Genomic DNA, 27922 nt, shown 5'->3' with positions numbered 1-27922 from the left:
AGACCGCCACTCGCGTTTGCAGTAGATGGTTCCAGTGTCTGGATGGAGCTCTGCATCTCGGGAGCATCGGTCCTCCAGATGTGCGGGAGAAAGCGATCTGGCAGCTGTGTGTGTTCTGTACCAGTGGTCAACAAGCTGCAGCTCCAGAGCCTGAAATACGGCCCGTGTCGGCTGCCATCTCCACACGGGATGTGCTGTATCTGCTCGTGGGGAGGTTTAGCTATGAGCTCCATTCCCCAACCCAACGAAGTGGTGCTTCATGTTGTTAGATAGCTGTCTTGTGTAAGCGGATGATAGATGTGCTTCCATCAGCCTGGATTTTCGCTTTCTGCCTGACACTGCACATGGAAACGTTCTGTTTTTCCGAAATACCCTTGTTGTGTTTTGCTTCCTGCCCAAGACACCTTCCTGGAGCATCGCACCATAATCCAGCCCCATGAGCATGGTTGTGCTTCAGCTTTGTTCTTGGGTGGTCTGGATGGGAACAGGATGACCCGAGAGCATTGCCAGGTGGATATGGATACAATCATCCCCGAATTTTTCATAACGGATCCTTTTGCTTCCTTATAGGATTGTATTGTACCTTTGTAATAGATCTGTGATGGGTTTACTTCGTTAGCGCCCAGAGGCTTGCCAGGGAAAGGACCTTCGTGGGTGGTTTTCCATAGAGTCACATTGTTCTTCTAGAATGACGTGGGCTTAATGCAACCTAAAAAGTTCTTTTTTTCACAGTCTGAGGAGAGACAGAGGTTTTTTTATAGCTGTGGTAACCCATTTAATCTTCCTTCTTACACAGAATAATGCTAATAATATAAAGATCAGCCTTCCTTAGCCCCAGCTATACTTTCAAATGACAGAGCTTGGAAATTTATTCAAATATAAATGGCAACATATGGTTTTATGTGGTGGGATTTGATTTCAGCATTCGTCTTGGATTTTGGCCAACCTTCAGGCTGCAGGCTTCATCTACGGTTTCACTCTCTTTAATCTTCCAGGATAAATTATACCGTTCCATGAAAGTCAGCTCGCTGTCCCTTGGACCGCGCACGTTCCCAGCACTGACTCATCTGATGATAGTGTGAAATATCTGCGAGCGGCCGCCGAAAGCCGCAGGTTGCTCTTGCTTTTCCTCCTGCTATCGGCTGCTGTATCCCAGCTCGTGTCCCAGGACCGGCACTTCTCTGCTGGGGCCGCATCACTTTGAGTTGCTCCCTAATTTAATTAGTCAGCCATAGGCGTCTTGTAGTTGTTTATGTCAGCTTTTCTCATCCATGTGGAATGGTTTACATTAGATTTCCCAGAAATCAGTCCTTCTGGCTTTTATTGTTGAGCTATCATATGCACCATTGTTATTTTTATTTTCATAATACATGATGTTGTTTGAGTCGGTTCCAGTTTTCCTGAAGTGGGTGCAAGAGAGATGCGATAGTTTAGAGCTCAAAGTTGAGACGAACCTACTTCTTTCTCTTGTTGTGTTGTCTCTTCGCTGTTTTGTGGGGACAGGAGAGTACAGAGAGCGCTGGAAGAATCTGCAGTTGGTTGAGCTGAAACACCATCGCGTTTACTATAGCGGGAGAAAAATCACTTGGGATAATAATGTAGGGAGAATGCATCTGAGCAGCCTGTGGTGCGAGTCAGGGAGAGGGTTCCTTGGGTTTGCTTTGAGCGGGGGCTGGATCAGGCCCAACGTACGCCTCCAAAATCTAATTATGTTGGTGGGCAGCTGCTGCCTTTGATCCTTTCAGTGCCAGTAGCTCCTGAAACCTGGCCAGATTCTGGTTTCCTCTTTGGCTCTTCCTGACGGGGCTGACGTTTTTGCAGCATTTCATTTCTTTTCCTCCTGAAGGGCGTGTGGCTCCTGCGTGGTAGCGTACGTGTCATAGAATCATGGAATCGTTTTGGTTGGAAAAGACCTTTAAGATCATCAGGTCCAATCGTAACCCACCCCTGCCTCATGTCCTGAGAACCTCATGTCCGTCTGTCCATCCCTCCAGGGATGGTGACTCCAGCACTGCCCTGGGCAGCCTGTTCGAATGCCCCACAGCCCTTTGGGGAAGAAATTGTTCCTAATATCCAATCTACCCCCACTGGCACAACTTGAGAGTGCATGCTTTGTTGTTTAAGTGTGTTTGCTCTACTTGTGAGTCTTTAAGGTTCAGCCAGAAACACTTAAATACAACTTTAGCAAGTGTTTGTGAGCGACCTCAGCTCCGGGCTTACTGGGGCTGTGAAGCCAGGTTTGCTGAGCCTGCACAGAGCCCAGTAGTTGCAACTTGTGGGATTGTGGCCACAAATATTGATTGTAATGTGTTATCAAATAATTCAGCATAACCACTGTCCGTGTCCTCTCACAGGGATCCACTGGCAGAATTCCCATTGACGTCAGGTACTGGCCACAAATATCTGAATAATAACCCAGTTGTGGCAGTTTTGCTTAGGAATGACAGAAGATGTCCCGCATACACCGCAAGTATGTTTTATTTGGTCATGGTAGGCAGCAAAAAACGTGGCAAGAGGTCACCCGACAGACCAGTACTTGCAGTGCTTTGCAGATCTCAGCTCAGTTTAGGTCCCGCTCAACTCTGTGGGACTTCAGTGGGGTCTGCTCGGAGCCTTCACCTTTATGTAGGTCCATGCTGTAAGATAGACACAGTAAGAAAGAGGAAGCTGATATAGGAATAGTAATAATAATGAATACTTCGTAAAGAATTCGCTTTTGGGAGTATCTAGAAACCTGAATCGGGGATTTGGTCTCCTTGTGGGGCACACAAATGTGGAAGTACGCACAAAGAACTGGTCCCTGCTCCAAAGAGTTTTGTTTCTAAAGGAGAAGTAGGCGATGCTCTCACCAATCCTTAATTACCATTCACTGTCTGATTTCTCATAACTACTGTGCCATGAGCTGGCTGCCAAGGGAGGCAGCAGCTGATGTTTCAGGGGTTGTGCCACTGAGAAGCTGGTGGACTTGAAAGTCCACCTCAGTACTCTAAAGGGGCCAATAAGAAAGATGGGGACAGACTTTTTATCAGAGCTTGTTGCAATAAGACAAGGGATGATGGTTTAAACTAAAGGAGGGAGATTCAGGCTGGCCATGAGGAAGAAATTGTTGCCCTGAGGATGGTGAGAGCCTGGCCCAGATTGGCCAGAGAGGTGGTGGATGAACCATCCCTGGAGACATCCCAGGCCAGGCTGGACGGGGCTCTGAGCAACCTGAGCTGGTGAAGATGTCCCTGCTCATGGCAGGGGGGGCACTGGGGGAGCTGGGAATGTCCCTTCAACACAAACCATCCTGTGATTCTATGATTCTAACCAGATATCCTGGGCTGGAGGTCCCACGGTCGGCTCCCCAGCGCTCCTGGGACGTTTGGATGAAATCTGGTTAAGGAAGGAAAGAGCCTCTTGGGCTCTTTGAGGGTTTTGTTCTTCAGCAGAAGGGACATTTCAATCACCCACATATTCGGACTCTGTTTTTCAAGACCTTTAAGAACAAGCCAATTTGGTTTAGAGCTGCTCTGTCCCTCTGCCAACAGCCAGCACCTGAGGAAGGTGATGCTGGGAGCATCATTCAGCACCGTTTGTGCAGGGATGTGCTTGCCCAGGCACTTGGTGCCTTGTTGAGAAGAGTGTGCCCGTGCTCTCCCCGGATCCGCTGCTCAGTTTGATGCCAGAATCCAGCAACCGAGAAGTCAGCTCACGGTGTGGGGGTGAGGATCAGTGGGTCTGGGAGTGTGCCGGACCCTCTGCATTGCCCCATTGCCTCCCGGCTGACCCTGCTGGGATGACTGGGATGACTGGGGTGACTGGGCTCAACGTAGCTGCCATGCACCAGCTTCTACCCCTATGGCTTAGGTGTTCAGGGATGTAAAAAATACCCCGAACAAAGCAGCACAGAGGGGAGGGGTTGCAGTTGCTATTCGGGAGGATGGGGACATGGATGCACCTCCCGGTGCTCACCTCTGCTCCCTTTCGCTTCCAACTTATTTAATATTTTGTTATTTTGGTGTGGATTACTCTAGATCATTTTGTGTGCTGGGAAAAGTAGGACCGAGCCAGAGAAGCTGCTGGGAAGTAAAAAGGTTTAAGCAATATCCTCAGACCTGCTTTATCTGAGATCTTATTTCTCCCTCAAGTTGGTTGTGTTTCCTGCCAGCACCCCCATATTATGGCTGTGTAATTCTGATAGTCACGCTGATGTATTTCACTCCTCGTTTAGCCAGCGATAATTTCATTTTTTTTCCCCTGTAATTTGTTCTTCTTCTTAATTATATTAGATGAGAGTGGAAAGCCAGTTCTGAACTGTGAGAGGCCGAGTCTTCCTGTGGCATAGCCCAGCGCGACTCTCTTGCTCACGTTCTTCCCATTAGCAGATATGATTAGATTTTTAGGGGGGAAAAGAGGTACAAAGAGTTATAATTGTACCTGACCCCTTAGGCTGGCAGTGCAGGTGATTCCTCCACTGGATTTGTCATGAAGAAGAATACTTTTGACAAGAGAGGAAACCTGGACAGAGAGGTTTTGAGCAGGCAGATAAGCTGTTTTTTAAATGTTTTTAGTGCTCTTGTGCAAGCCGTAGTTTAACAAACACGTGGTGATTCTTTTGTAGGTCTGTGGAGAGAAACAGCGCTTCGAAAAGCTGATGGAGCACTTCCGAAATGAAGACAACAACATCGACTTCATGGTGAGTGCCATTTATCACCAGCGGACTTTGGTTTCAGTGTTTACTGTGTCTGGTCCTGCTGGCGTAGGCAGAGATGTATCTGCCTTCCGATCCTTGGCCTAAAATTACCACAATACAACTGTTTTTATGTTCCAAACTACATAATGTGCGTTTCATTTTTAGCTTCATTCATTTATCTTCAAGAAATGCCTTGTACCGTGGAGAAGGTAAGAGGAGAGTGTGGCCTTTTGGTCGTGTGTGCTGTTTCACTGTGGAAAAGCAGCAGCTTCTGCAATATCAAGACGCGTATTCTGTCCGTGTGCCAACATCCCCGGAGCCACAGACGGGGAAGTGTGGGGGAGATTCGCTGCAGCTGCCGTCTGTCCTTATCTGCTGATAAATATAGCAGTAGTTTGCACCACTTTTGGTTCCTCAATGTGCGTATGCATGATTATTCACCAAATCCACTTCCCCCGGAGCACAAGAGAGGAGCAGAGGGGGGAAGCTCTGGCTGGCACCCCCGGCACCAGCGCCAGCTTGCACGGCGGCACCACGGCAAGGGCAGATCAAAAAAGGATGGTCCCTTTCTTGTATTTAAACAAACCCCAAAACGTTCCAATGATCTCTGCATTTTTCCTCAAGTCAGCAAGCTGCTCTCAGCAACTCTGACACGTTACAGTTGGGTTTGCTCCTCGCTCCTGCAGTCCCAGTAAGGACATGTTGGTAGTCACAGTGTACATTAAGTATTCGCAGATGTACACACAGTTTAGTCTGTAGTTTAACAGAAAGATTTGTCAGTCCTCAGCGCCCGGCTCTTAGGCATTTTTCCTGTGCTCACAGGGAAGAGTGATGGTGTTTGGGGAGCGGGAGGGCAGCACAGCTCAGTGCAGGCTGGAGCAGCCACGGCGTTTCTCCACTCCTTTGGAACAAAAATCATCCCTCATCTTTATTGAAGATATGAAATGGTGTGTTCTAAGGCTCTAATAGCAAATATGCACGTGAGCGTGTGTCCGTACCAGCCTGGTGAGCTGTGAGCATCTGCATCCATCTGGACAGCCTCTGAGAAGATCCCCTGGTCCTCTCAGGCCATAGGTTGAAGGTTGTGCTGAAATTTGCTTGAAAAAGGATAAATAATTTTTTTTTTTAGCCCTTGCCCAAATACTGCTAAAAATGTGCGTTTTTGGGCTGCTCCCACCAGCTATGGGCTTGGCTATATGACAAGCCCAAAGCAAGAAGGGAGAGCTGATGATGAACGATTTGGCAGATCCGCTTGTTCTTGTCACCATCTGGCTCTAACAAGCTGCTGCTCCAGGACGTAATGTCAAAGCTTGAGTAATTCAAGGAGTTGCAAGGACTCAATGTAAATAAAGAGCTGTTCCTACAGGACGTGGCTTTCGCGCTGCCCGAGGTGGAGATGGCGAGAGCTGTCTGGGAAGGGGCCGCAGTTAATTGTGTGAATCCACAGAGAAGAGTAACAAAATTCAGAAGTATTGTAGAAAAGGTTCCCTTTGTTGACATTGACTTACTTAATCTTAAAAGTGACTCTTTTGGGTTAGGCCTTGGTAAATTCCTCGGTTGTGTATGTAAGAATCTGAGAGAGGAAATGAGAATTTGGCCCTGACATTGCAAGAGCCAAAGCGAGTACAACAAAAGCACTATTGAAATGGGGGAATTTGGCTCTGGGTGGTAGGGCAGGACAGCAGAGTTCAGCTGGCCAAGGCCAGTACCAGCACCAGGAGTAATCGGGGTTCGCCATGGGAACTGGAAGAAGTCCTGCAAAGACTGAAACCTGGAGTTAGGTTTCCAACGACACGGCTGGGTTGTTCATGTGAGAGACGGGTACAGACCAGGATGTGAGGATGGGGCATCACAGGAGCTTTTGACCATCCTCCTTCCTCTCTCCTTCGGGTTTTCCCTGCTTTCAGTCTCACAACTTCACGTTTTCTAGTGTTAAAGTCATTTTGGAGACAAAGTGGTTAAAGCAGGTTGGGGTCCACATGGGAAGATGTGGTTGAAAGGATTTGATTGACCTTTGTGGAGTCCCTGTGGTCCCAGTTCCTCAGAGCTGGGCAGTACTGGGTGGTTTGGCCAGCAAAGGCTTTAATTGCAGCTCAGCAGCTGCTGGGGGCTCCGGGTGGAAGGAGCAGCACATCCCAGCCAGACCTGTGGACAGAGGCCACCAAGCTGCAGGTGACTCCTGGTGAGTTTATCCAGTTTTGAGTGAGTTTGGCCAATTTTCTGGAGCCAAGCGGTGATCCAGACAGTGCCTCGCAGTTCATTCTTCCCACAAAATCACCCAGAGACCTGTGGTGTCCTGGAGGCTTGTGTGCAGGCAAAATCAGGTTGCTTTGATTTTTATTTTCTCCGGTTCATTCTAGAAATCTGGGAAATATCTCGGTAGATGTTGAGATGCTGGTGCTACCCCTGCTGCAGCATTGCTGGCACAGGGGTTTGTGCTTGAAAAACCCAGCAAGGACTAGGCAAACCCTCTCCTAAAGCGGCTCAGAGGGTGGCAGATCATCCGTGAGCAGCAGGAGGGCTGGGGATGCTTGTGCAGAGCAGGATTTGGCCATGCCTTGTGTTCAAATAAAGGGCAAAGCTTTTGGGGTTTGTGGCCGGATTCCTGCCGCTCTGCAGGAGGGTCCCCCGCTGCTCCTTCACTCGAGAGACTTTTCCTTTCCTCCGCTGTTCTCAGACACATTTGGATGCCAACCCGTGTGATCTGGTCCCTTGTTCAGTTACCAAACCACAGCTTTGGAAATGTGCTTTCTGCAACCAACAAAGCGCCTTTTGTGCAAGTCCCGTTTCCTAAGCTGGGGGTTCCAGTTTGCAAAATTAATCTTCACTTTTACAGGCCGTTTCAGAAACAGCATTGTTTTCTTAAGAGCTTGTGTGCTTGCACGATGTCTGGCCGTGCGAGCTGGCATGGCGAGCGTTCACCGGCACGCAGTAAAGGTAGACTCTGCAGACATGACTTCACTTTTGGAACCTGTGTTTGCCTTTATCGCAGCCTGAATCCAGCCCCGGCTGCAGAGCAGCGGATTGCAGTTTCTCCTCGTAGTAACCACAAGGAAATGTGGTCATCCTGAGCCGTGGGGCCCCTCAAAGCGCAGGATTCGGGGGCAGCCGGGGCCGCGCCATCGCCCGCTCTCACGTGCCGCGGTTCTCCTTGCAGGTGGCCTGCATGCAGTTCATCAACATCGTTGTCCACTCGGTGGAGGACATGAACTTCAGGGTCCACCTGCAGTATGAATTTACAAAGCTCGGCCTGGATGAGTACCTGGACGTGAGTATAAGCCGGGTCTACACACCTGGGTCTGCTGTCCCCCTGGGCTGAGCCCTGCCTGGGGGTACAGACTGGATGTGGAGGGTCCACACCGTGTCCCCCAGTGCCAAATCTGCCCAGCTGAGCCGTAAGCCTCCTTAAAGCCCCTCACCCAGCGCTTTCGGGAGGGCAGCGATGTGCCATAGTCTGTGCTGAAAACACGGTGCCTTGGCCGGGACCGGTGGCCGTGGCCTGGAGCCACCCCTGCAGAGGGACATCAGCTGCGGGTAACTGCAATTACAGACAGGGAGCTAAATTTGTAGCTTCGCCTTATAACAAAGGGAGGATGAACCGCAGTTGTCCTCGCCCGTGCCACGTCCCTGACTCCAGCCGTGCCTGCAGGGCTCCTGTAAGCCCGGCTCAGGTGCTGCTCAGGCCCACTGCATCTCCATGTAAGAAAACCCTCCTTGGAGTTGTCTCCTGACAGCCAGGCGTTTTCTGGCACCCCATGGGAAACGCTCTCCTGCAGAAGAAAGCTGCTTTTATATTTTCCCTTCTGTAATTTTCCCTCTCCCTTTCCCTGGGAGCGCAGACACGAAAGTGGTGCTCGTGTTGGCGAGGGGCTGATCTGTCCCTGCTGGCTTTGCTCAGTGGTAACCAGGAGAGAGGCCGGTTGCTGTCTGCAAGAAATACTTGTACATGGCGATACCAAAGTGAATCTGGTGGATCCAGAGCTTGCCAGGGTCAAGGAGCAAGCACAGAGGAAAGCAGTAGTATCCTCTGTAGTAACAGAAGGTGCTGTTTAGCATCTGAGCTCTCGAATCCAGAGAGTTTCAAAGCTCTGGATGTTTGGTCTTCAAAAATTACAATTTATTCACTTATGACCCCCCGCTAATGTTAAAGTGCAAAGTGTTCTCCTGGGTGGTGGAAGTGGCCTGAGCTCCCACTGCTCTCCTGTCCCGTTTGCTGTCTGTGGCCCTCTTGCTGCGAAGGGCAGCCAGTGCAGGGTGACACCCTTGGCTTGGTTTTATACTCAAGGAGGGAAATTCAGGCTGGACATGGGGAAGAAATTGTTGCCCTGAGGGTGGTGAGAGCCTGGCCCAGGTACCCAGAGAGGTGGTGGCTGAACCATCCCTGGAGACATCCCAGGCCAGGCTGGACGGGGCTCTGAGCAACCTGAGCTGCTGAAGATGTCCCTGCTCATGGCAGGGGGGGCACTGGGGGAGCTGGGAACGTCCCTTCAACACAAACCATCTGTGATTCTGTGATTTCCAGAAACTGAAGCACACAGAGAGTGACAAACTGCAAGTGCAAATCCAAGCGTACCTGGACAACGTTTTTGATGTGGGAGCTTTGCTGGAGGATGCGGAGACCAAGAATGCAGCCCTGGAAAGAGTTGAAGAACTGGAAGAAAATATTTCCCACGTTAGTACCAAACTTTGTTGCCTCTGTTGCTGAAGCCGTTCAGAACCCGCGCTGCACGTGGGCTTTGCCGCTGCCCGTTTCAGCACAAGGGGCTACAGCCTTCGGGCTGAGAAGTGCTTATTTTAGCAGAAGCCTTTATACTACTGTGCTTCTGTCTGGGGGAATAATCAGATATTTGGCCAATGAAGGAGTTTGGGACATCTCATGCAGATAACCTCCCTGGGTGCTTTCATGCTGTATTTTGAATCTCATATTCTGCGTATTTTAGTTAATGGGTGCTCTGCTTGCTACAAAGATTTGTTCATAAGTTCTCTGTTGGCCTGATAGAAAAGTGGTAAATTTTTAAGGTTTGCTTCTGGTCTCTTGTTGTATAAACTGAACTTATCCCAGGAGCATGGACGTAATTTTCTGTTGTGTGTTGACAAAAATACTCAGAATAGAATTGGAGGAGTTTTATCTCAACAACACAGCAAGCGGTGCCCCCTCTGCAGCCTGGTGATGGAAAAGGCAGCAGGAGCAGTGGGGCTGGCAAAAAGTAACAATAAATCAAAAGAGCATGAGAAAAAAACCACAAACATTGTTTCATTCATTGCTAATTGAATTAGCTGCATTGTGAGAGGTGATATCTACAGGTTCCACCACTTCAGCATCTATTGGTTTTGCAACATGTCCGCTGTGGTGTTCAGGGTGGTTTGGGAATTTCAGATGAGGTTTAGTGTAGGTGAAAATAAGAAAATAATTGCATTTTAAGATCTTTATTATAGAGTGGGCTCTTGTACCTGGACAGGTGCATAGGTCCAGTCCAGCCAGGTTACTTCTGGTCGTAGCTGAAGGCCAATGGCCACCATCTGAGGGACCATCAGTGGGACACTTGGTGCCCCCCAATTGCATGAACCCCCTCGCTTTCCAAAGAAAGACTTCAGAATTTGGTGGAATATAAATAATGTACCGCATACCGCTGCTCCAGTATTTTGGCTGAGAAAACTACTGTTACCCACTTAAATAATCTCTTTTTCTTTCAAACGATAGTTATCTGAAAAACTCCAAGATACGGAGAACGAAGCCATGGCAAAGATTGTGGAACTGGAAAAACAGCTTATGCAACGGAACAAAGAACTGGACGTGATTCGGGTAAGGGCAACGGGGCAGCTCTGGTTGGGTGTAGTGATGGATCTCCTGCGCATCTTGCGTTTGGGAGGTAATGACTCTTGTAACGGGCCATGGACTTCTGTTAGCTCCCTAATTTTGAGCCTAGGCTGGATTTCAACCGGCAAGGCACCGGAAACTCTCTGATAAAGTCCAAATCGAGGTGGCATATCTACATTATATGTTTAAAACTAGCGTAAGGATTGGGAGACATCATGAAAAAGCAGTGGTGAGGAATTCTGCACCCCCGGGTGCTGGTGCCCACAGGTGACATTTCTCCCAGGACCCTGCACGGTGTTGCTGCCAGCTTGGGAAAAACTAATTCTTCCTAACCACCAAGGACGTATGGTTTACATCAAAGCTCATTGTAAGGTAGTGCCTGGTGCAGTGACTGTCCCATGTCAGGCTGTTCTGTTTCTGGTGTTGCGTCTCATGAAAACAAGTGCAAATTCCTCGTTTCTGCGGCATTTTCAGGAAATCTACAAAGATGCAAATACCCAAGTTCACACCTTGAGAAAAATGGTGAAAGAAAAAGAAGAAGCCATCCAGCGCCAGTCGACGCTGGAGAAAAAGATCCACGAACTGGAGAAGCAGGGAACCATTAAGATCCAGAAGAAAGGGGACGGTGACATCTCCATCCTCCCCGTGGCTCTGGCCTCCGGGATGGTGCCGGCAGGGCCAGAGGCTGCGGCTGGCACGTGTGTCACACTGGGGGCCGGAGCTGCGTCTTCAGTGCCATTGCCGCCACCTCCACCGCCGTTACCCACCTTGGCAGCAGCGTCTGAGGCAGGTGAGAAGTGTTTTGTCCCCAAGAGGTGGGCTGGCCAGTTCCTGGTGTTGAGGACGGTCACAGCGGCTTTACGCTGCCGTGGTTTAGTGCTACAGTTAGGGTATGGTTGGACTCAGTCTTCAGGGTCTCTTCCAACCAGAATGATTCTATGATTCTATGATTCTGTGACAAAACCACCATTGGCTGTAATGAGCCGGCACCTGGCAGTGGCCGAGGATGCTGAGGTCCCCGGCTGTAGTCACACTCACTCATGGGTGGCTTCTGTGTTTGTTGATCCATTTCTTAGCCCTTCAGTTGACAGAAAAAAGTACTCACTGCTTTCATTAGGGTAGTTTCCTCCTGGGCTAACGCGCCGAAGTACTTTGGTGAAGCCTCCAACAACTGCTAGAGCCAGCGTGGTGGTGGAGAGCAGATGTCTAGTGGGGGACAAGGTGGCTGCTGTGACTTTTCTGCGTGTGCTCACGGTAATACCTCCTTTTCCCTTCATTTCCCAGTGCAAAATGGCCCCGTGTCGGTGCCGATGCCGCCGCCTCCGCCGCCGCCCCCACCGCCGCCCCCGCCGCCGCTCCCGGGTCCGTCTCTGGATGCGGCTCCTGCGGCTCCGCTGCCGCCGCCGCCCCCGCCGTCCGCGCCGCCGCTGCCCGGGACAGCCTCCCCCACCGTGGTCTTCAACTCAGGGCTCGCAGGTAAACCCCCGCGCCGCCCCTCTGCCCGTCACCGCACCGCGAGGTCAGGGTGCCGAGGCGCGACTTGGTTCATCACCTGGACGCCGTCCCTTATCTCTTAGTGGCACCACCCTTCGAGCGCTTTGCAAAAGCAAAGAGCATTTATCAACCCAACGGTTTTGATTTGGTCTGGAAGAGATGGCTTCTCCACTGAAACTAAAGCTACCGCCAAAAATACTTTTCAAACGTGATCATTTCTTGGCTTTAAGCGAACCAAATATGGCTTTGGAAAAAAACGCGGAGCTTCGCGGTTTTGATTTCTTCTTAGGAGCTGATGAAGAAATGTCTGTGCAAAAAAACGGCAAAGTTTTTTGTGATATTTTTTGGAAGGAAGAGAAATTTACTGTCTGTCTTTAATTATGTTTTTATGCACTCTCTGATATATGCCAAGCAAGTGAATGCTAATTGGTATCGCACAGCTCCCCTCCGGGAAATCTCAAGAGCGTGATATGAGTCCAGAAAGAAGAGCTCTGATTAATAGCTTTTCTTTAATAAAACAAAACAAAACAACCCCCAAACTGCTGAAGTATGCCAGCCTTTAACGTTTCCTCTGAAAGCCAAATACATCGTGAAATGAGAGGGTCCCAGGGCGTATTACCAAAAGAAAAAGACACAAGAGATGTGGCACAGCGAAGGTTTGGGGTTTGGTGCTGGGCTGCGATGCCCAAAGCCAGCTGGGAGGGGTATTTTGTTCTTCAGGGGGTTCGGAGAGGGAAGGAGAGCGAAAACACCTCTTGTTGACGTGGTGTCCGTGCTCAAAGGAGCGTTTCTCAGGGCAGGGACCTGCTGGGTCAACGGCGGGTCAGTGGAATAACAAATTCAGCTTTTCTGACCATCACTAACACTTTTTTCTCTCTGTTCTTTCTGCTTCCTGCTAAGACGGGCCCATCAAGCTCTTCTGTAGGTTGCTCTCTGCTAAGTATTAATACTTGCCTGTGTCCCCCTGTGCCGTGCCCATGTGTGTGTGGGGCTGCCCTGGGGAGGGGGGCCCTCGGTGGCTTTGGGGACACCGCCAACCAGCGGGACGTGGCACCCAGGAGCCCCTGATTAAGCAAAGCACTTCAGCAAGTAATTAAGACAGGTGGTTTCTTTAGAGCCACGCCACGCTGCGGTCCCGGTGCCACCGAGGACAGGCCACGCGTGGACATCACCCCACTTTGTGATGGGGGAAAAAGGGGAGTTTGAAGACATTTTGCTACATCAGGAGCTGGCCCACCAGGCAATCAGCTCCCTTCCCTGTCCTCAAGTGACCCAGTTAATAATCTATTCTAATGTATGCACGAGTGGAAAATGTATTTTTCATGAGTGCTTTAGATGGAAAAAGCCATGTCTTTTTTAAAAATTTATTTTAGGAATTATTTTGAAGTAATCACATTAATTAAGCAAAGAGTAAAACTGTTTGGTTTAGATGAGCAGAAGCTCATCACGTGTGTTTGTGTATTGCAGTTGGATAAATATAATTCTCAAAATATACAGCTGCATATTGTGTATGTTCCCTGTTATTCACTTGCGGTTCTTTGTTTCAAGTAAATACTCGTGCCAGTAATTTATTTTTTGTGATGTCCCTGCAAAATGAGTATGAGCACGAGAGAGACATGGACACACAACTCAATTCTTGTTTTTAAAGTGGGATAACAAAGCGAGAGAAATGCTTTGAGCATTCACCCAGCTCTGGTGCACAATGGGACCGTCCCCTGATATAGGTCATCTCTGTCCTGGCAAAAACATACACACAGCATCCTTAGGGGGAAGTCAAATAATACTTGCTCAAGTGCTTTGCAGCCTGGGAACGTGGCAATTTTCTGAAGTCGAGGGGAAAAAGTCCAGCATCTCTGCGGAGAGGGAGATATTGAGCAAGATTGCTCCTGCTGCAGGTGGGCACGAGTCGGGAGCCAACACCGAGCCAAACCAAACGCGCTCCGTCCCCACATCGTTGGTTCATCATTTTAATGAACATCCTGATCTTGTAGCGACTAACAAGTTCATGTTTACAGCAAGATACAAAGAAATGAGAACTGAATTACAGAAATTATTCATGTACGTCCCAGACCTGTTAGGAATAGGAACAGAAAAGTGTCTTTCATTGCTCCGACACTGATTTTTGTACTCTTCTCGCAGATTAATGAGGGCAGTGTGGCTTCATTTTCTTAGCTGCTCTGTTAAGTTACTAAATCGTTTAGTGGTTCTGCACAGCACAAGAAGATTAAATCTGGTATGTGAACCATGTTAAAGCTCACGGTGCTGCTTTAAAAGACAAAGCTGGTGAGGAGCAGCCCTGCCCCACTGCAGTGGGGCCGTTCCCTATACCAAAACCTTGCGAAAGGGGCTTTTTTGTCTTCTTGTCACCTATTCTGCATGGAGTTTTGTGACACAGACCAGATGTGTGTGCTGTTTGTCTGTCGAGGCAGCAAGATCTTTCCAGGCTTCCCAGTATGACCCTTTAGCTCTGGCCAGTTCTTCCCCTGGTGCTGAAATGGCGACTCAAGAGTGTGGCCTGGGCACGTGGGGGGTTTTTCAGTGGTTGGGGACTTTGACATTTCCTCTCCTCTGCTCTCTTTAGCTGTGAAAATCAAGAAGCCGATCAAGACCAAGTTCCGCATGCCGGTGTTCAACTGGGTTGCCCTCAAACCCAACCAGATCAATGGGACGGTCTTCAACGAAATAGATGACGAAAGGATCCTGGAGGTACAAGTTCTGCCTGCTGCCTCCTGCTTCTGGCCATAATACGTGTGAATATCAGTCTTTGCGGGGATAGATTAGAATCATAGAACTGTTTTGGTTGGAAAAGACCTTTATGATCTTCAAGTCCAACCATTAACCCACCCTTGGCACTGCCCCATGTCCTGAGAACCTCATGTCTGTCTGTCCAACCCTCCAGGGATGGTGACTCCAGCACTGCGCTGGGCAGCCTGTTCCAATGCTCCACAGCCCTTTCCATTAAGAAGATGAAGCTTACAGCAATTATTTTGGCAAATAACTCATCCTGTGGCCCCTGGCACCCATTAGGAAAGGCAACACGAGCCCCTTGGTGGAGAACTAGTGATGGCAGCTGGCAGTATCAGTTATAAAGACTGCATCCCTGTTGTGTGCATTTGTTTAAAACATATCAACCAGGATGAGGAAGATGCATTTTTCCCAGCCTAAAATTGCTGGTCTGGCCTATAGGAGTTAAGCTTGGGTGGTGGCTGCATGTTGGGGAAGGAAACCTAAAGGCACACAGAGCACAGCCGAGTACACAGGTCTTACATGCCCATGGCTGGGGGAAGCCTGGGTGCTCCCGTGAGTATTTTCCTGAACTTTTAAACATCTATGGACCTATTATGGGTGGAGGTCGAGTTTCCTGAACACAAACTCAGGAGTTTGTTACATCCCGCAGCCCCTGGTTGGAGCTCTCGACTGTAACCACGGCGCCGCAGGGTTCGCACTGCAGCGCTGGCGCAATGTGGGGCAGCGCAGGTTTTACCGTTTGCTACGGGAGGGGTAATAAGTTTTCTTCCCTTTTTAGGATTTAAATGTGGACGAATTTGAAGAAATATTCAAAACTAAAGCCCAAGGTCCAGCCATCGATCTTACTTCAAGCAAGCAAAAGATAACGCAGAAAGGCTCGAACAAAGTCACGTTACTGGATGCCAACAGGGCCAAAAATCTTGCCATTACTTTGAGAAAAGCTGGAAAAACGGCGGATGAAATATGCAAAGCCATTCACGTGTGAGTAAAACACTTGTCAGCAAAGAAATTATGTTTGAAATTTACTGTGGTTTTTGGTAGGTGGAATGGTTTTGAACCGGCAGTTGGTGTAAATGTTTTTGCATCTGGATGGAAGGTTTGAAATTCACAGAAATCAGGTTCCCTTGACTTAAAATAAAAACCTTGCAGTTTTATGTCACTGTATCACTTCAATTAAATAAAACTGCTATCTGCTCCTCCCCACCTATCTTCTCTCATAAAAATGAAGCGTGGCCACGGAGGAGTGGAAGGAACGAGCACATCTTTGGAAACACAAACAGGGTGCCCAGCAGCACGTTCCCATCAGCACAGGAACCTCGTTCACACCTTCCCGTGCAGGACCGTGTCCCCACCCCAGCCAGGGCCACGAGAGCAGGAGGAACTTCTGAGCATCTTTGTAGTTTCTCATGACTCAGGCCCATGCAGCACAGGAGGTGGAGGTCACCTCTTTGGCCGCCTCCTCCCTTCTTTTGCTGTTCCATCATTTTGCGTAGAGCCTTGTCGTAACACGGCTTCTTCTGGTTGGGTCCCGCGCAGGTTTGACCTGAAGACGTTGCCGGTGGATTTTGTGGAATGCCTGATGCGGTTCCTGCCCACCGAGAATGAAGTGAAGGTGCTGCGGCTCTACGAGCGGGAGCGCAAACCCATCGAGAACCTGTCGGACGAGGACCGCTTCATGATGCAGTTCAGCAAGATCGAGAGGCTGATGCAGAAGATGACCATCATGGCCTTCATAGGCAACTTCGCGGAGAGCATCCAGATGCTGACCCCGGTGAGCTGGGGACAACCCCTGGGGACATCTGAATTTTTCTGAGACAGAGAGGAGGTTTGGGTGCTGTGGAGTCATTGTCAGTTCTCACAGAGACAGAACAAGAAACAATTATACAAATAGAAGAGTGGTTTTCTAGCTATATTTTCATATATCAATAGCTGAAATCCCAGGTGCTGTTTGTACCCGGCACTGCTCCATACTGTCCTATTTCTTTACTCTGGTTTAAATGAAAATCCAGTTGTTTGTATCATCAGGAAAAGTTACGATCAGTCCGTGGGCTCTTTGGAGCGTGTCCCATTCAGCCTGGTGCATCTTGCACACTCGTTGGGACTGAAACGTAAATATACTTTTGCCAGCCACATCTGAGTGTGGTAAATCCGCGGCACAAGCGAACTGTTTGAAATCCTGACGTGTCAGGGCAGGATGACATTCCTGCTGGGGCCTGTGGTGTGGGTGAAAAACAAGAGGGTTTTTTTTCAGAATGTGAGTGTTCAGATGTTAATTTTACTCTTGCGTTGGACATGCATTAACCAAAGCTCTTCATGTGTTTTACCTGCAGCAACTTCACGCAATAATAGCTGCATCTGTCTCAATAAAGTCATCCCAAAAGCTGAAGAAAATACTGGAGGTAGGTCTGATTTTGGGTACGTTCAATAACTCAACCACTCACCGGTGCATCCCGTCACATGCACTGAGATGCTGAGGTAGCAGTGACCCTTCCAGAGCTTTCTGATGTGCTGGGCGTTTGTCCCGAAAATTCACACCCTGTTCCATCCCGGCAGATAATCCTGGCTCTCGGAAACTACATGAACAGCAGTAAACGGGGAGCCGTGTATGGATTTAAACTGCAGAGTTTAGACCTGGTAAGTAAACCAGAGGTGCTCAGGGCTGTGTTTTTTGGGGAAAATGCGTTTCACAGACATGGCGAGTGGCTGCTTATTGTAGTTTTGGGAGCTGCGTAGTTGAGGGCACGTGTCTTCGGAGGCTCTGCAGACCGCGGCTTGAAAACCACCTGCTGAACACTTAAATGAGAACTTGCAGCCGTCCCTGTCAGATGGAGGAACAGCAGGGAGGGTCACTTTGCTGCACTCTGCTCCTCCACCCAGACACCTCTTGGCCTTCTCTCCCCAGCTCCTGGAAACAAAGTCGACGGACCGAAAGCAGACCCTGCTGCACTATATTTCAAACGTGGTCAAGGAGAAGTACCAGCACGTCTCCCTCTTCTACAACGAGCTGCATTACGTGGAGAAGGCGGCCGCAGGTACCATCACCCTCCTGTGTCTGGCCAGCGGTGGTGGCACCCGTGCCATGGGCACCTCACTGGCAAATTGGTCAACCTGTGGGTTCAGGCATTTGCCCAACATGTAGCATTTTTGTTGTATTCCCAAGTGTCTCTTGAAAACGTCCTCTTGGACGTGAAGGAGCTGCAGAGAGGCCTGGATCTGACAAAGCGCGAGTACACCATGCACGACCACAACACGATGCTGAAGGAGTTCATTCAGAACAACGAAGGGAAGCTGAAGAAACTGCAGGATGACGCCAAAATAGCCCAGGTATTGCTTTATTCTCAGGGTGTGGCAAGGGGGTGCGAGTGGCACAGTGAATGGCGGCATGTCACTGCCAAGGACGGGCTTTGATGTGCATGTGAGGAGGAGAAGGTGCAGCAAGGTTGGGGATTTGGTCCTGAGTTCAAGTTCTAGATGTAGATCAAAGAACCACAGGATGGTTTGTGTTGAAGGACCTTCCCAGCTCCCCAGTGCCCCCCTGCCATGAGCAGGGACATCTTCACCAGCTCAGGTTGCTCAGAGCCCCGTCCAGCCTGGCCTGGGATGTCTCCAGGGATGGTTCATCTACCACCTCTCTGGCCAACCTGGGCCAGGCTCTCACCATCCTCAGGGCAACAATTCCCTCCTCATGTCCAGCCTGAATCTCCCTCCTTTAGTTTAAAACCATCACCCCTTGTCCTATTGCAACAGGCCCTGCTAAATAGTCTGTCCCCAGATGTGCTGCTCTGAGCCAAGGGTTTCACACGCAGAGGACATCTACACCCTTTACACTGAGTACTGCAGCAGTGGGTGGTGAGTTTATCTTGAAATCTGTGCAACACAGTAAATCTGTGCTTTTTGTAGGATGCCTTCGATGATGCTGTGAAGTACTTTGGCGAGAATCCCAAGACAACACCCCCCTCCGTCTTTTTCCCAGTGTTTGTCCGGTTTGTGAAGGCCTACAAGGTAAATGGAGCATCTTCTCTCTCTTCTCTTCCCTCTTCTCTCTTCTCTGTCTCTTCTCCTCTCTTCCCAGCAGAACGGCTCTTGGCTCCCTCTAGCTTTGACAGAGCGTGAGCCATCCCCAACAGCACAGCAACACCAGCTCAGGGCAGCACAAATAGTTGTTCAGGGATTATTTTCAGGGCTGAGAGACAACACGGCTGGCTGAGGCGCTGGAGGAATCCTCAGAAATTGAACTTCTGAGTGACTGCAGCTGAGACTTGTCTTTTGGGGCTGGGAGAGGAGGGTTTGTGTGATTTAGGAAGGTCTCTCCCAGCCCAGTTTTGTTCAGATTGTGTTCAGAGTGTCAGCTCGCTTCCTTGGAAAGCCCCATGGCAGCAAGTGATGGCGTTACTCATTTGTAATGTTCCAGTTCTCTCTAGCAACGGGAAGCTCTAACCTGTCTTTTTTCGTGATGAATAGCAAGCAGAAGAAGAGAATGAGTTGAGAAAAAAGCAGGAGCAGGCCTTAATGGAAAAACTCATGGAGCAAGAAGCACTGATGGAGCAGCAGGACCAGAAGGTACGAAACGGATCATCTTACAGCCAGAGCCATCGTGTTCATGTGTTTCTCCTGAGAGCTCACAGACCTCCGCTTCGGTTGCCCAGACTTATAGTTGCCTATAAATAGTCTGTGCAAGTTTTCTCCATATGAGGAGAGAACCGAAATAAGCTGAAAGAATACAAGTGTGTGGTTCTGCTACTTTAAATGACGCAAAATTAAGAAAAACTGAATAGACCAAATGATCTCGTTATCATTACTGTCAGCTGAACTTTGTCCTGCTCTGGCCTCGGCTCTGTCTAAAACACGCTTGGTGTTCAGGGTGTGGAGCTGCCTGTCGATAACAGGACAAGGACCCATTGTCCCCAGACCCTTCCTTTAATAGGAACTTTCCTGATGTGGGTTTTTTGTGGAGTTTGGATTTGCTAGAGACAGTTTCCCTGGGCTCTCAGGTGGCCACTTAGTTAGCTGGTGCTGCTTCCTGCAGCTGCGGTTGGGATCTTTAATCCCAGCCCAGCTTTTCCCTCCGAGGAAAAGCCTCTTCTCCTCCGCCCCCTGATGCTTTTCAGAGGGAAGAGCTTGGAGCTCCAGTTCCAAGCGATGAGAAGCATTGGAAATAAATTACAAACCTAAGAAAGAAAAGCTGCCTGGCCGGGATAACTTGTGGCTCTGCCTGTCTTTTCCGTGGGACGTGAGCTCTCCGCACACCTGCGTTTTCCTACTCTTGCAAAACTGGGCAAAAAAGTGGCAATTACTGTTTGCTGATGGGGATCAGCTGGTTTTTGACATTCAGGGCTGCTGGGGGTGGGTTTTTACAAATCCTCTTTTCTTGGCTTTCAGTCTCCTTCACATAAAACAAAGAGGCAGCAGCAGGAGCTGATTGCAGAGCTCAGGCGGCGGCAAGTCAAGGATAACAGGCATGTGTACGAAGGGAAGGATGGCGCTATCGAAGACATTATAACAGGTAAACACCTTTTGTTCCGTAATCCGAGAGGCCCTTTCACAAAGGATGAAAATCTGTATCTGCCTAGTAGCTATCGCAAGCGCTTTGTGTACTTAAAAGCGTGACTCAAGCACAGCTTAAGAAATTGTTTATATGCTGGGAATCAAATATAGAACCTTTTACTCCTGGGATGTAACAAATAAACCCCCATAACCTGCTTGTCCGTGCCCTCGGGCACACGCTTGGGTTCTTGGTTCTTCTCTTTGCACATGTCGGGAGTTACTCGGTCCCTGCTCCTCCAGGTAGCCAGTTCCATGCTGGATCTCAGCCGATGCTCCGGTGGGGATGTGCATGTCGGGCAGATCTTCCCCAGAAACCCATTTTCCCCATAAATGGAACGAATGGCGGATGTTTTAACATGATTAAGAGCCTTACATTTTCATTAAAATGTACTAACAGCAATTGCACCGCACTGTTGCCCAGTCACGGCAGTTCAATTAGTCAGACCCCAACGATTTATGACCCTAAACTGCTGCTGGTTTTACTGCTCCTCCTTTGGTCGGCAGCGTCGGCACCGCTGCCCGGGGCGAGGGGCAGAACCCCCGGCTGTGGCTGGGACTTTGGTGCCAGGATTTGCGGATAAAGGAGCCGCTTTCTAAACTGCATTTTGCCCAGGACCCAGAGCAGTTTTAGCCCGTGCGGCTGCCCTGACTGCGGTGCTGTGATTGTACCGCACGTTCTCCAGCCGTGCTGTGGAAAGGAACGGGGTTTTAACGCTTTGGTAGCTTCGTAGTGATTTGTTTCCATTTCACAGAAGCACACAGAAGGTCTTTGGGCAGGATTCCCTTGGCTGCTGCTCCTGGGTGCTTTTCGGAGCAGTTTTTCCTGTGGGAGGGCAAGGGAGCTGTTTTACATACAGTGAGGAAGGCCGGGGAATTTTTGCCCAATTAGATTACAGTTGAAATGCTTGAAGCTTTCACAACTCTTTTTAACCTTATGAGCTTCCTAAGATAATATTCTTTATTTAAAGGGCAGATTGGCTAATCTAATCTATTACTGCTTCTACAAGTCCTTTAGCCTCCTGGAAGCTTGTAGAATTGGTAAAATGGTCCTCCTGCTCTGCAGGAGAAATAAACTGTGTGGTAGCAGCCCATCCGCATGCCAGACTCAAATTAAACATTTCCTGTGGTCCCGTGCCTGCTATTGCCCATTTTGGGCTGTTTCTGAGGACCTCGAGCTATTGAATAATAAAGGTTGGGCACAGAAAGTCAGATAGGACTTGGGTCCGGCCCATGAGGTCTCTGTCAATGGTATGGAAATAAAAGCATCATTTTAAATTGGGTAGTGTCGTTTTAAATTGGGTAGTGTTGTTTTAAATTGGGTAGCGCCAAATGGGGAAAGCTCCACTGATGTGGAGCAGAGCACTAACAACTCTCCCTTTTCTGGAGCACATTTAGCAAAAGTCTCTCAAAACGACTTGAACCCGATGTAAGAGTAAGAAGTATTTATTCAAAGACTCAGAACGCCCTTATTGCCCAAGCCTGCTGGAGCGCAGGGCGATAGGCAAGATAAATAGGTGTAAAATCGTCCCTGGGCGTCCGTAACCGAGCACTAACATGTACTAATGCGATGGATCGGCTTCTGACGGCTGTTTGTCTGTCTGTTTGGCTGTTATTCCCATGCAGTGCTGAAGACTGTGCCCTTTACCGCTCGAACCGCCAAGCGGGGCTCTCGGTTCTTCTGCGAACCTGTTCTCACTGAGGAATTGCATTACTAAACTATTCCTCTTTCACACCTGCTGCTCTTAGCCAAAAGAAAGGTTGCTGTAGATTTTTGACCCTTCCCCGTTTGTACGGATCTCAGCCAGGACCATGTGAATGTTGAGTGTACAGTGACGTCCAGCGTCCGCCTCAAGTTGTATTTCTGTCACCTCTGTTGCATGTTCTTGTGTTCCAGTGACTTTTTATTCCATCCCATCCACTTTGGGCTCGATGCTTTTGACCGAGTTTGCGTTTCAAAGGCATCTCTCCCTCCTGACGGATGCCATAGAGCAGCCAGTGCTGGCAGCAGATTCGGGGCAGGTTTCCAGACCGAGGAGACCAAATGCGGTCAAAAAGTGACGGTTCACTTGGCTTTTCTATGGCATCACCCACCTGTGTGAAATGCATGTAACACCCGAGCTGCGTGCCAAAGCAAAACCTCAGTCCGCATTAACTAAGCGGGACTTTGTGCCTCGGAAGGGTCGTCTGTAACTACTCTGCGAGGAGGGATGCGGTGTAGACTTTTTAACCAGCATGTTTCTCTGCATGTGAGACACGGGATAAAACAACTAGAATAAAAACCTTCTCTCGTCCGGTCACGTCCGTATTTAACATTCTTCAGTTCCATGCCAGCTTTATGTCAATAAAACCAGAGACGTTGGCCGGTTCCAGGGCGCTGTGTGCAGAGCTGGGTTGCTCGGCAGCACGTGAACCGAGGGCCGGGGGGACGGAGCTGGGGAGACACTCAGCGATGTGCTGGAGCTGCAGGAACCCTGACAAGGAAAAGCTTGACATGGAACTGAGCCATTTCCACCGTGTGGGCGCCTCTAACCCGCATGTCTCCCACGCTGTTGTCTTGAATTAAGGGCTCAGCGGCTTAAGAAGACAACAGCGTCCCGCCTCCGCGGTCTGTATTTTTACGAGTGCTTCTAATAAAATCGCAAACTGTAATGAGCTCGACGGTTATTTGCTCTCTCGAGTTAATTGCTGTAGTCTCTTCTGGAGCCAATGTTCAAAGCAGCTTGGAGTGTGGTTGTGGGGGGCGCGGGCGGCCCGTCCCCCCGTTCCTAACCCCGTGGCCGTGTCCCCGCTCTGCTGGCTAACGCGCCTGGGATTCAAACACCGAGTTGACTTTGCTCTTCATTTTCCATCCCATTTTTTTACTTAACCATCATTTTGTCTTCTGTTTTTGTTTTCTTTTCTTTTCTTTTTTTTTTTTTTTTTTGTTCTATTTAGCCCTAAAGAAGAATAATATCACTAAATTTCCCAATGTTCACTCGAGGGTAAGGATTTCTTCTAGCACACCGGTGGTGGAGGATACACAGAGCTGGCAAGCATCACTTTTTACTTGGCTTCCTCCTCTCTCTGTGCGCCAGGCAGCTGGGGGTAGATGTGGCTGAGTGTAATACTGGTGAGAGCCCAAAGCCCGGGGGAGACCCGACCCTTGATTCCCACACTCTGCAGGATCCACACGCTGGTGACCGGCTCCATATTTGCTCCATTTTGGCCATTTTTTTCCCCAAGTTTAGCCTGAGATAGACAGTCCCAGCCCCAGAGCGAGGGTGGTGAGAGCCTGGCCCAGGTACCCAGAGACGTGGTGGATGAACCATCCCTGGAGACATCCCAGGCCAGGCTGGACGGGGCTCTGAGCAACCTGAGCTGCTGAAGATGTCCCCACTGGGGGACCTTTGAGGTCCCTTCCAACCCAAACTGTTCTGCAATTCCATAATTCCCTGTATATTCTGCTGCCCCCGTCTCAGTCCTGCTCCGGCCACCAAAGGGGACGTGAGGGATGAACAAGCAGCCAGAGGCACCTCCCAGCGGCTGCACCCAGCGCTGGCTTCCGGAGTTGTATTTAAACTCAAGATGAAGAGAGATTTGAGGAGGGTTTGCCCAGTCCAAAGCACATTTATTTTCCAGTAGAGAAATATTTTAACTTGAATTAGCCTCCAGGTGCACCGAGCGTGCTCCTCATACATAACTGCACTTGTACCACCTGTAACAGCTCATGTAACACACATCTTCATCAGCACCACCTCCAGCTTTTCTCAACCCATTGCATGCTCCATCTTCCCTCCTCTTCCTCCCGCAGCCTCCCCAGCAGCTGCAGGACGGGTTGAGCTGAGCTTTGCTGGGCGAGGATGAGGAGGGAGCGCGTTGGCCCCTCCGCTGCCGGGCAGGACGGCGGCTGGAGCTTTGCAAGCCAGTTGCAAAGCACCTCAGGGCACCTTCTTTTAAGCAAATGGATAAATAGTGAGCAGAGACCCACCCTCGTGCTGCCAAACATGCGCACCTGGGCCAGGCATCCCCAGGAGCTTCATCCCGCTCTAGAAAACTGGTGTTTGAGGGGCTGGGGAAGGAGCAGGACACGTCGGGCAGGCTGATTTCAGCCGGTGTCGCCTTCCCCGCTGAGCTCCATCAACACCAGCGGCCCGGAGGGCTCCTCACTGACCCGCCGGCATCGCCTCCACCAGTATTACCCGCTGCTTGGGGGCGTAGTGAAAGGGCTCGTCCGTATCCGCTGCCTTCTGCTCTGGTGGGGTGAAAGTCCCTTCTCTGCCTACACAAGCTGCTTTGACTGGCTTCCAGCAGGACTTTGCCTTGTCTCGTCTGCGTGTGTGTGTGTGTGTGTGCGCGCAGGCCGGGCCGCGCTCTGACCGCCGCCGCTTTCCCCGCAGATCTTCGAAACCAGCCGTACCGCCGGGCCGACGCGCTGAGGAGGAGCGTGCGGCGCCGCTTCGACGATCAGAACCTGCGCTCCGCCAACGGCGCCGAGATCGCCATGTGAGCCCGGCGGGCTGGAGCCATCCCTCGGCCCCGCCAGCCCATTGCCAGCCTCGGCATCAGTGACACTGACCTTCCAAGGGGCTCCGAGACCTAAAACCCGCATAGGAACGCCAGCGAGGGGCTCTCCACTCAACCGTAGCTAACAAGTGCCTGAAATTGAAGTACCTGCTCAAATTAATCAAAGCAATAGGACTTGATTTGATTGGGTATCTTTTTACACCAATACATTATTCAGTATTTTTAACCAAAATGTAAAATAACATGTTGTTTTTTTGGGGGGTGTTTAGTTTGGTTTGATGATACGAAAGTTTAGTGACTGGTCTCCTGTGGACCTTGACCCGCATCCCGACTGGTTGTGACCCGGTGACGCTCGGCTTTTCCACGCACTCCTGTGCTGGCGCTGAGGGGTGACCCTCGTCTCCAGCTGCACTTACCAACGCCTCCTGGTGGGTTTGGGTTTGTTTTTACAAAAAGCAAGACATTAAAGGGCTTTCTATATGTTTCCCAGAAGGGCCCCGTCCCTTTTCCCACCGTGCACACAGACTCCATGTCACCACAGGGATGTGGCACCATGTCCGCCGGTGACAACGAGATGTTTGGCATTGTCACTGCAGGGATGTGGCACCACGTCCATTGGTGACAACGAGATGTTTGGCATTGTCACTGCAGGGATGTGGCACCACGTCCATTGGTGACAGCGAGATGTTTGGCATTGTCACTGCAGGGATGTGGCTCCATGTCCGCCGGTGACAACGAGATGTTCGGCGTCACCGCAGGGATGTGGGTCCACGTCCATTGGTGACAACGAGATATTTGGCGTCACTGCAGGGATGCGGCACCACGTCCGCCGGTGACAACGGGATGTTCGGCATTGTCACCAGGAGGTCGGATGTTTGTGCCATGTGGGGCTGGGGCACCAAGGCCGCTGCGCAGATCGAGGAGGGGGCAGAGCCACGTGCGCTGCAGCCGGAGGCAGCTTCTGGATAACAGTGTATTTATTAATTAGCACTAAGGTATTAACATCTCCATAATCAGTATTAGGACCCGCAGGACCGCGGCGGTTCAGTTCCTCGCGCGGAGAAGCGCCCCGTGCCCTGCTCGGTGGGATTCACACCCGGCGCCGATCCCTCGGACCATCCGGTTCCAGTTCCCCGCCCAGGCTCAGATCCCGGTAGGTGACAGGTGACATTTTGCCATTTGAAAGCGTGGAAGGGGCCGCGGTGGCGCGGAGCAGCGGGCCGGGCCGGGCCGGGGCCGCGGGGCCGGGGTCTTCTCGGCAGCGAGGAACTGGGCTGCAGAGGAATTCCTGCTTTCCAAGACACATTTTGCCTCCAGCTCCCCCTTCCCGGTCTCGCTGCATCAATATGTTAATTGTAAAATTTATTGTATAGTATTTAACCACTGAATTTCTTTGTTTCTTTTATGTTGTGCTTATGTGAACCACTGGTGAAGGTCCCGTTTTGGTTTTTTTTTCTCTCGGATAATGTGTAGTTATATGATAATCTGTTTTTAAATGTACAGATATTTTGCTACAAAATTGGTGCAGTTTTTTATGGTTTTTACACTTCTCTTTTCCTCCCACTTTGGCCTCCGGCTAATATTGTAAATATTGTTTAAAAAAAAAAAGTGCATCAGCCTGTGCTATACAATCTGAATGTTATTTTAACTTATAGTTTTTGTTTTTATATTTAACTAAATGGACAGTTTGGGGCTCAAAGTTACCACGTTGACCTCTGCTCACCCATTCACAGGCCGTTTACGTTAAAAACTGCCACCTCCTCGCATTTACAGCAACGTGTACTTGACCTGCTAAAGAGAACATGCCCAGGCGCCTCTTTCCTCACCCCCGTGACCCAAGAGCGTCCTAATCTAAGAGAATCTGACAATTAATTTACCAAACGAGCGGTGAAAAGCACTGGCTCTCCCACTGTGGAGCTCAAAAAGCTATTTTTTGAATTGAAGAGACAAATTATCCTGCGAGTAGAATATAATGCTGGCATGTTCTCTTTAATATTTTTCTAGTAATAGACCTGCTTCTTAGCAATATTAGGAGTGTTTTATAAAAGCAGTTCATGTTACTTTCCTGGTCTGTTCCTGCCATAAGATCAAATAAACTATTTACACTACTACACTGCAATCCAGAGGGGGTTTTTTGGCCACTTTTACGTTGTTTTTCCACAAATGGTGTATTTGAGGGGTGAAGAGCTGGAGGTTGCAGCAGAGAGAATGCAGCGGCTGCTTTGGGTGCCATAGATACATGAAAACGAACAGTACAAGGGCTTGAGCTCATTTCCCTTAAAGATTATGCGATACCTCACCATGCTGCTTTGAAAGCAGTTTCCTTTTCAGCTGCATTTCTTTTTGCAAGCGCTAATTAAGACAGACAAAAGAGTCCCATTAGAATAATTTGCATAATTTTTATTTTTAATGGCAAACTAAACGCAAAGCTTTTAAAAGTACTGGTTCCTTAGAAACAGGGCTTTATTTCTGATGCAAGGCAATTAGGAAACGTTGTAGGTAAGTTCCAACCCTGTGCGATCGATCGCAGGTGTCGCTGTCAAACCCGCCCCAGGACACGGGGAACCCTCCTTTTCGCTGTGGTCTGTTCGCCACTTGCCACTCTGCTTACACATTGCCGTTTTTAAATATAAATGCAGGAAAGGGAGTTTCCAAGGTTAGTAAAGTATGTGTTTAAGTGTTCAGCTGATCGTAGCTACTCCTGCGAGCAGCAGCTCCCGTCCTGCTGCACCGGGGAGAGCAGAGAGGAATGAAACCGCTGCCAAAGCAGCCGGCACCTTCCCAATCCTGAGACGACACGCCACAGGATACAGAGAATTCATTACTACAAGTCCCCTTTGACCAAACTGGGGTGTTTTTTCCCCAGAGGGATGGGCAGGGAGCAGGTGAAGCGGTTACTCCCTGTGGAACCCATTGGGAGGAACAGTGCGCATCGGCTCGGTGAAAAACCTCCTTGGGTCCTGCTGAGCGCAGCAGTTTGTATTTCAAATGACCCATCTCAATCTCAAATAGCGGCCCGAAAAATGAGTCTGAATCACGTAACCACCCCAGCCAGAAAATGGTCCTTTTGGGGGATTTACGCACTAAAACCAGCTGCCGTGTATGGGGAAAAAAAAGCCATAGAAAGGGCGCTAAACTCT

The 27922-nt window shown here is 49.7% G+C and overlaps 1 protein-coding gene across 11 annotated transcripts in view; it reads left to right on the top strand.

The window, feature by feature from the left end:
- FMNL2 (formin like 2) overlaps positions 1-26893 on the top strand; it is a 129362-nt gene extending 102469 nt beyond the window's left edge. For 5 of the 11 annotated variants that reach the window (XM_065070195.1, XM_065070187.1, XM_065070183.1 and 2 more), the window contains exons 10-27: positions 4604-4678; positions 7833-7943; positions 9198-9347; positions 10377-10478; positions 10968-11283; positions 11778-11969; positions 12888-12908; positions 14569-14693; positions 15514-15716; positions 16272-16506; positions 17066-17134; positions 17289-17369; positions 17638-17767; positions 17896-18059; positions 18636-18737; positions 19197-19295; positions 20115-20238; positions 24656-26893. In XM_065070195.1, coding sequence (XP_064926267.1) covers positions 4604-4678; positions 7833-7943; positions 9198-9347; positions 10377-10478; positions 10968-11283; positions 11778-11969; positions 12888-12908; positions 14569-14693; positions 15514-15716; positions 16272-16506; positions 17066-17134; positions 17289-17369; positions 17638-17767; positions 17896-18059; positions 18636-18737; positions 19197-19295; positions 20115-20238; positions 24656-24765 — 2409 coding nt within the window. In that variant the 3' untranslated portion in view covers positions 24766-26893. The other 6 variants (XM_065070191.1, XM_065070185.1, XM_065070189.1 and 3 more) reach the window with 4 other exon arrangements.
- The last annotated feature ends 1029 nt before the right edge of the window (positions 26894-27922 follow it).

The sequence above is a fragment of the Columba livia genome, chromosome 7 (genome assembly GCF_036013475.1).
Source record: "Columba livia isolate bColLiv1 breed racing homer chromosome 7, bColLiv1.pat.W.v2, whole genome shotgun sequence".
Taxonomy (NCBI): Eukaryota; Metazoa; Chordata; class Aves; order Columbiformes; family Columbidae; genus Columba; species Columba livia.
Note: the sequence above shows the minus strand (reverse complement) of the source record. Positions and strands in the feature narration are given on the sequence as shown.